Genomic DNA, 9,331 nt, shown 5'->3' on the forward strand with positions numbered 1-9,331 from the left:
AACATTGAGCTAAATATATTAATGTTCCAGGACATAAAAAATGAAAATGTGTGCTTTTCGTACCTTCCCCACCCAGGTTCCATACTAAATGGTAAAGACCCAATATTCTTTTACTATACACTTTTAAAGGTAAAGTCAACTCTTAGGGGCCCATTCATTAAACCACGATTAAGTTGTTTTGAGAAAAATTCGTATTTTTTCTAACTTTTAGAACTTTTCGTAATGTCCACGATAATTTCTTTCAAATTCCTGAACTTTTTTGTGGTTTTCGTTAACTTCCACGAAAAAGTCGTATTTTTCGTAAAGACTACGACGATTTCGGAATTCATTCAAGCTTTGGTATCATTACTATCTTTTGGCCAGGTTGGATCTGCAGTACCATTGAGTCTTTTGGAAGGCTTCCAAAATCATACATTGATCTGAATTTTTTGCATATCGTGATTCTAACCCTTTGGGGGGAGATTTATCGGGCCGTTCGTGTTTTCTGCAACTTTTTCATACCTTTTTTGTATTTTCACCGATTTTTTCGTTATTTAACGCAACTTTTTCTTACTGTGCGTAAAAGAAAAACTCGACAAAATCGTATTGTCGCAACGAGTACGAAAGTTTCAGATTCATTCAAGCTTCGGTATTGTGATTTTACTTGGGCCAGGTTGGAGCTGCAGAGTGCCATTGATTCCTATGGGAGGCTTCCAAAATCATGCACTGAAGGATCCGTTGAAAAGGTTTTCCTGCATTTTACGAACGTTCGGATACGAAAATTTTGTGACTTTTGGATCGCCAATGCGATATTATCGTGTCTAATACGATTTTTTCATAAGCATATTCGTGATATTTGCGATCATCAGAAATTATCGTATCCAATCCGAATTTTTCCCATTCGGGATTCAAACTCACGTTTTGATAAATCTGCCCCTTAGCCTTGGTAGGATACCCCTGCAAAGCTGGTAGGGAAATTGTCATTTTAACAGGTGAGAGAGTGTATAGATATTATTATTGTTTATTTAAATAGTACTGATCAGTGCCAAGCCCAAATAGAATGGGTGCCCAGGGTAGTCACCCCCCCAAGCACCCCCACACACCTGCATTAAGCAGCACTGTATATATAAGAGGGGTGGGCAAAGTAAGGCTTGTAGGTGCCCCCTAATTTGTGCATGATTTAGACACCTCCTAATTCTGCTTGGTGTTTTGTGCAGAGAATAGCATTCCCTGGGGTGCAAGCGCTTGAACAACGATCCTTTGTATGTTTTTGGAGTGTGGAAGGAATGGAATAAAAATAGGACCCCCCATTGCTGATCACTGCACCATGCTGCCCATTTGCTCTTATGTAGCACAACTAGGGTTTGCTCCTGGTTGGTATTTGACCACCTAGCTAGGGCTGCAGCTGGTATTACAAATTTACCAGAAATGCCCCTTTCCCGCTGCCCATCACCCCTTATAACCACAGCTCCACCTCTGCTCTGCCCATCCTACCCATTTCCCAACCCATCTATGCTTTTTCCTGCCCCCAAGGGACATTGCAGCCCAACCCTGACCCAAAAGCTGGTATTATGGATGAAGATATGTACCTGAGTAGTGCAGAAAGAATGGGAAAATATTATAAATATTCCAATACTCCAAAATATTGCATCCACTTTGGCTACACAGTGGTGCCAGGTACAGCACAGTAGAATCAGATTCAACTGCCACATTGTTACCGCAATGACACAGGGTGTTTGTGGGAAAAAAACATGGCAACTGTGTCCTAAATTAAGGGTCAGACTGGGCTGGCAGGACAACTGGGAAGAAACCCTGTAGGCCTCCTTCACAGGCCCTGCCTTCCCAAATCTGCTCCCCATGGACACTGAGGACGCTCCCCCACCCATTCACAGCCGCAAGTTTAGGAGGAGGTAAAAGCTCTGCAAAGCAATGTGGTGGGGGAGGGGGCAGATGCTGGGAGGGGGCCCCTTGATGTTGCAGCCACAGTGGGCTATAGAGGCCCCAGTTGGACACTGCCCAAATTGCAAAGGTGCCCTACTAACAGCAATATTTCACTTGCATTCCCTTAGTAAATCTGCTACTGAAGTTGTAACAAGTCAGAATAGAATTAATTTAAGACACAGGGCCTGATTCACTAAAGTGCGATTTAACGTGCGCTATTTATAGCGTGCGTTAAAAATTTAACCGCGTCTTAATTTTGACGATTTTTCGCACGATTCACTATAAGCATACTCGCGCTTTTTTACGCGCGATATTGCATGCGTTATTTAACTCGCGAAGACTATTTCAATGTGGTATTTGCTGGTACATGTGCTAAATTACGCCCGCGAATAGTCACCGCATATGAATGGTAGCTTAGAAATAGTGTATAAAAATTGTCGCCGCATATAAATGGTGTATATAAATATTAGCCACATATAAATGGTAGCATATAAATAGTAGATGCTTATAAATAGTAGCCACTAGTGATGAGCAAATGTGTTCTGGTTATCTTTAGTGAAAATTAGCAAATCGTTTGAAAGATCCACGAAACAGCAAAAAAATTGTTGCTGTGACTATTATTTTTTGACGCTTGTATAAATTTTTGTATGTGCGGTGAATTTTTGCGTGGCAAATTTTTTCAGGCGTTTTGCCATTGGCGGATTGTTTTGCGAAACGCATGAAAAAATCCGCCGCAAAAAAATTCAACGCACGTCCAAAAATTCGCTGCGAATCCATGCCTGGCGAAACATTTCATCACTTGTAGCCAAATAGAAATAGTCGCGCAAATGAACACATGCCATGTTAGCCATACACGCCAATACTTGCAGAAAATTACTGTATTAAAAATGACCATTTCCCTGCAAACTGGCGGCTGCGTCACTCTAGGGGAAACACATACTTGAATAAATAACACTGTAAGTCCATATTTTATTGCAAAAAATCATTTACTGTACTTTTGTATAATTTTTCGCCTGCCTGTAGTAGGTGTTAATTTTCGCATAGCCGAATGCGATATTTAGCGCGCAAAAGTTATAGTGAATCATGCGATCATATTCTTTTCAGCACGGAAATGAACATATGCGGTAAAACTAGCGCGAGAAATACCGCATGCGAAAATGCGACTTATCGCGTGCGAAAATGCGACTTATCGCATGCGGTAATGCTGTAGTGAATCGCGCGCTAATTGTCGCGTCTTTTTTACCGCAAAAAAGTGTGCGATAAACTTTAGTGAATCAGGCCCACAATGTCCAACAAGTTGTTATCATTTTGCAATGAATCTGTTTTCACTATATAATATTTCAGCTTTTTTCTTTAACAGTGTGCATTGAACATTTGCCAATAAATATTTCTACAGCACTGTAGGCGTATGGGAACGTCATGACCTCCAATCTAAAGGAAAGGACATGTCTGAAAATGTAAACATGTATATAAAGCTAATCTGTGGCTGTCACCCTGAGCCCAGCATATGCCGGTACTTAGCCAATATTTGGCCTTATGTGGCAGATAAGATTAAATGAGAGAGACTTATGCATTCCGAAAAATTCTACTTGCCATTTGAAGCACGGATGAATGAAAAACAGGGGCTTTACTGCCTGCCTCCCATACGGTATGTACTAAACTTGCTGAATGTATTCATTTGATAATTTAATATAGAGCTTTATTAACCCTGGCCATTGTGTCTTAGCTCAAAAGTTTATCTTTGGGTTGGGACCCAAAAATTGGTTGTCTTTTTTGTTCTTTGTGATCTCCTTGAAAATGAATGTTACAACAGCCAATGGTATTAAAATAATGTAGAGAATGAATTCTAACCCAGATCATGGGCCTCAGAGATTATTTTATTTTAGTTTACAGTTTGATATATTAGATTCACATAAATCAATAAGCTAATTTTTGTAAGAGCAAATAAAAGAATATCTGTAGTTTCTACTTACATAGTTCCAAATTCAATGTACTGGGGTTGGAGTCTCACAGTAATAGCCCTATATGCACAGACACACAGATGGGTGGGCATTAACACCATATTACGGTTCAACACAGAGTAATATATTGCAGAGGAAGCCTATTCAGAGCACTGTTTTAAGTCAAATGTATCCATAAATGATGCTCCATCTGTGTATGTATATATACAGTTATAATACATGTATGGGATCCCTTATCCAGAAAGCTGCAAATTAAAGGAAAGCCATCCCCGACAGACTCCATTTTAAACAAATAATTACTTTTTTAAAAAAAATAATTTCCTTTTTCTCTGTAATAATAAAACAGTACCTTGTACTTGATGCCAACAAAGATATAATTAATCCTTATTGGAGGCAAACCAATCCTATTGGGTTTATTTAATGTTTAAATGATTTTTTTGGTAGATTTAAAGTATGGGGATCCAAATCATGGAAAGATTTCTTATCTGGAAAACTCAGGTCCTGAGCATTCTGGATAAAGGTCCCATACCTGTAATATATATATATTAAATAACCATGTTGCCCACTTTGTTATCGACTTGGTACTCTTTGTACTTTATACATGCTTCTTATGACACAGGTCCTTGTTCAGTGAATAAAGGACAAATCAAAACCTTCCTTACATTTAATCATTTTGCTTTGCAAACAAATGATTGCATTACTAATCAACTACACCAGGGGGAAGAGGATTAACAGGAGTAGTACTAAGATGGATCTGGCTTTAAATTGGAGTAAAATGTACCAGAAAATCATTAAACAACAAATTCAAGTTTTTCCAAACACCATTTTATTTTAATATTGTCCAATAGTTGGAGTAAATCAGTTTTATTAATTTGACACCATCTTTCTGAACGTAATGATATTAAATTTCATTAATAACACAGCAAATAAATTGCACCATGTGGTGTTTGGCAAAAAAGGTTCTTTAGTGAATTGATTGGTTTTCCCTTGGTCAGTGGTGCCAGTTACTATAAAGGGGGTCCCATTTAGCTTCAGGCAGGCCAGTATATAGTAACTAATGTACCCCCTATTGTAAAATATAAGGATATTATGAAGCAGTTCCATGAGACCTTCAGCCTTGTGCTTTTATACAAGTCATGGAAAGCCAGGGTGACTTCTAATATCCTCATATTCTACAACAGGGGGTACAATCTTAATTATAATATCATTATTATCATATTATCAGTTTCAGTTTACATCACTAAGCACTGTTTATAAGAATAGAATTTACAGGATATTAATTGCTCTTGTGTATTATAATGTATATTATATTAATGCAGGCACCAATGTGATACAGCAGCTGTTTTGTTTGTTGCTTTTTTTAGATGTCAGGAAAGATTTTTTCCCTACAAACTTTGTAGTTTGAAGTGTTAAAGCAGTATACTGTATATGAAGGGCTAGGCTGTGTTTTTTAAGGAAGGGCTCTTACACGTGGGAATTTAGAAGTGTAATTCCCTGCAGGGGGGAGATATGAGTTAACAGACCCCATTCCTCCCTATGGGGCCAGTACTGACAGAACCGCAGGGACAGGCTGAATGCAGGTAAGACACAACATGTAGCATCTCATTATCTCATCTGCATTTGGCATTTTCTGGGTGTGTAATGTTCAGATTTTATAAGCTCTAGAACTAATTGGAACCAGTTTTTGTTCATTCTTGGGAATATGAGTTGTATTTTTGACTTTAGTTTACTTTTCTCTTTATGCATCTCTATTACATATTAGGGCTGATTGCCATGCTATTACTGTCTTTCTTCATTTCCAGAACCAAGACAATATGGGCATCATGGCTAACTTTACACTGACCCTGGAAAACACATTTAAAAATGTCTTTGAAAAATACATGAATAATTGGCGCAATAATCAGACCGTGGCAAATGATGAACTACAAAACACCCTGAATGAGGAAAACTTTAACTATGTGATCCTTTACCTCATGGTGATGATTGGGATGTTTTCTTTCATCATCGTGGCCATCCTTGTGAGCACCGTGAGGTCGAAGAGGAACAAACACACAGAAGATACGTACGAGGATCCGTATCACAAATACATAGTCAATGACTGGCCTGAGAAAAGCCCGTGTATCATTCTGGAAAATGTGGCCTCCAAGTCGTATAGTGCTCCTACATCCCCATAGGTCTGGAATATGGAAGAGATGGAAAATATGACCAGATTTCAGCAGGGAGTGTAAAGATGCTCTTATATACATGTCTTATGCTCAAGATACTCATATACACGTCTTATGCTGCAGATACTCATGTACACATGTCTTATACCTTGCCAACCAATATATTTCTCTACATGTTTATTATGTTGGGTTGAAAACCCCAACATACTGTTCTTCGACTTTGGCTTATTCTTCCGCTTCTTCTTTTTCTTCTTCTTATTCTTAGCGCCCCCCATTTTCTAAACGCTACTCCTCCTACAGTTTTAGGGGTACAATACCCAAACTCCCCACACTTCTTCGCCCTATAGCGGAGCAGGTTGCTTGTGCTTTTCTAAGCGATTGCTCCCCCCGTCTTTTTGTGGCACCGCTCCGAACCCCCCAATTTTCCCATTGACTTTGACAGGGAAGATTTTCAAACTGCTGCCACACTTACAGCTTTGAAGCTACACCCCCCAAACTTGAATAACATAATCATGGGGTCACCCCGAATGAAGCAGCAACATTTGTTGGATAATCCAAAGTGGGAGGGGCCAACAACAGCCAATCAAATTTTAATCATTGACTTTAATGGGGAAATTGAAACTGCTGCCAATCTTACAGCTTTGAGGCTACACTCCCAAACTTGATTCACACAGTCATGGGGTCAGCCTGAATGAAAATAGGATGATTATTGGATGCCCAAAAGTGGGCGGAGCAGGCATTTGTACTGTTATAACCATGACTATTAAACATGTTAGATATGATGGGTATGTCGGCAGCTATGAAATAAACATCTAGTAGGCGTGTGGCACATGAAGTGATTTAATTTAAAGTGTTTTAGTCAATCCATTATTTTCACCACTAAAAAAAGTTATTTTAGCTGTTTTGGTGAAAGTTCTCAGAAGGGAAACAATGTGAAAGGTAAAACACCCAGAGCACATGTAAACTGAGCTAACTCTGGGTTAAAACTGGAAGTGCAGCTATAAAATGGAGAGCAGCAGTGCACAGCTCTTATGAATTATTATGAAGCCATTGACACCTCTGCTGCCAGAATGGTCCTGATTGCCCCTACCGAGGAAGGCACAATTTTGACCAAGCCATTGAAGACATATAAGTTTGTGTATATATATAATGTATGATGCTTGTATAATGTATATGCTTGTTCAAGAACTCATCGAAGCCCCTCTTAAAGGCATTAACAGAATCTGCCATCACAACATCACTAGGAAGGGCATTCCCCAACCTCACTGCTCTCACCGTGAAGAACCCCCTACACTGCTGCAAATTAAAGTTCTCTTCCTCAAGTCTAAAGAGGGGCTTCAGTGCTTTGATCTTATGGGAGAATGATCACCCACTATCTGCCTATAATCCCCTCTAATGTACTTGTACAGAGTATTCATGTCCCCTCACAAGCGCCTCTTCTTCAGAGAAAACAACCCCAACCTCGACAGTCTCACCTCATAGTTTAAATCTTCCATCCCCTTTACCAGTTTAGTTGCAGTCTCTGCACTCTCTCCAGCTCATTAATATACTTATTAAGGACTGGAGCCCAAAACTGCACTGCATACTCATGGTGAGGCCTTTCCTATAAAAAAGACAAAATTATGTTTTCATCCCTTGAGTCAATGCCCTTATTATGCAAGACAATACTCTATTTGCTTTAGTAGCCAATGAGTGACACTGTCTATTCTTTTATATTTATATTACTGGGTGTAAAGATGTCAACTCATCCAAATTCACTAATGAAACAGCACCCCAGTGAGGTTCCATTATTGTGACTTGTTAAACAAGCAGCTTAATATGAAAGGGCAGCTTTATTAAGTCACCTGACACTAACATAGTTAAACACTAATTGTTGACATGACTTAGTTCCATTTTTAAGGCCTTTTTTTTTGTTAAATGTGTTAATAATAATATGGTTATTATAAGGGTATTCATTATTTTAGAGTATCATAAAGGTATTAAATGGGATGTCCACCGAATTGTTTTTTTGTTTGTTTTTTTTTTTTTCTATATAGTATATCTATATACAAACTATACTGTTTGTGAATGATTCCTACTGAATCCAGTAAAAATTCTTTCAGCCGGCACAACAAGTAAAGTGCAAGCAGGGCAAAGCCCTTGCATGTTTATTCAAAAAGCATTTCTGAATAAACACGCAGGGGCTTTGCCCCGCTTGCACTTTACTTGTTGTGCCGGCTGAAAGAATTTTTACTGGACTGTATTGAGAGTGCCGACTCTCTGGGCCGTGCACCAAGTGGAAAATTTTTTGGAGGAGGTAAGGGTGTGCTGGTGTTAAGTTTTGCTTCCTACTGAATCCAAACACCTTTTAGATTTGTCTAACCTTTAAAGAAACAATCCAAGTTCATCTTTCTATAACTGCTTTATATTTGTATCCATGTTATTCCGGCTCCTAATTCATTTGTACAGCACTGTAAAATCATATCAATAAAAGACAATGCAGTCTCTTTATATATATATATATATATATATATATATATATATATATATATATATATATATATATATATATATATATATATAAAGACTATTTATTTTTTTCCTTGAATGCAAACAATGTATTAATCTGTCTCACTAAAGTAGATGACTTTAAATACAGATACAAGAAAACTTACCAATGAGAATGTTATTTACTTGCACTGCCACCTGTGGGAAATCACTTTGCCCATAGGCAACAAAGTGCCTGAAAATACCTTTTCCTCTGTATGACTAGAAAGTATTTTCAGGGGCTTTGCCATCACCCAAAAGATGTTGGACAAAATCCAAAATTGGGCAGTACTTCCATGACCTTCAACTATCTCTCCTCTCCCTTATTTGTTCTTTTTATCATGCTTCTCAGTGAGAAGGCTGAGGTGTTTATTACTCCAACTGGCTCGCTTTCTTATCTCCTCATGTACAAAAAACAAATACAAAGTTCTGTATAAATACATAGTAACACTGTATGTAATCTGGGCTGAAAGCACTCAAAATATGCCACATAAAACCCTGCTTTATTTAAACAATCATTTTCATAAAGTGATAAAGTTACAAATGAAGAGTGGAAGACCTACCCAATTTACCACTATCACAGATTCATGTGATAGTGATTGGCCGTGCCACTGATTAAATAGACCAATCTACTTCACCTTCCTGTTGGCACTGTGCAGTCTTGTGTTTATATGACAGAAATGTGTCACATATACGCACTTCCAGTGCTTGTGTCACTTATCACTTCATTTGGTCTCCTGCGCATGTGAAGGGATACCT

General features: G+C 38.4%; 1 protein-coding gene across 1 annotated transcript; it reads left to right on the plus strand.

The window, feature by feature from the left end:
• The first annotated feature begins 3,477 nt into the window (after positions 1-3,477).
• Positions 3,478-6,055, plus strand: kcne2 (potassium channel, voltage gated subfamily E regulatory beta subunit 2). The gene is made up of 2 exons (XM_018093231.2): positions 3,478-3,568; positions 5,684-6,055. The coding sequence occupies exon 2, from the start codon at positions 5,696-5,698 to the stop codon at positions 6,053-6,055; it is 360 nt and encodes a 119-aa protein (XP_017948720.1). The 5' UTR covers positions 3,478-3,568; positions 5,684-5,695.
• Positions 6,056-9,331: the final 3,276 nt, after the last annotated feature.

Source organism: Xenopus tropicalis, chromosome 4, assembly GCF_000004195.4.
Source record: "Xenopus tropicalis strain Nigerian chromosome 4, UCB_Xtro_10.0, whole genome shotgun sequence".
Lineage (NCBI taxonomy): Eukaryota > Metazoa > Chordata > Amphibia > Anura > Pipidae > Xenopus > Xenopus tropicalis.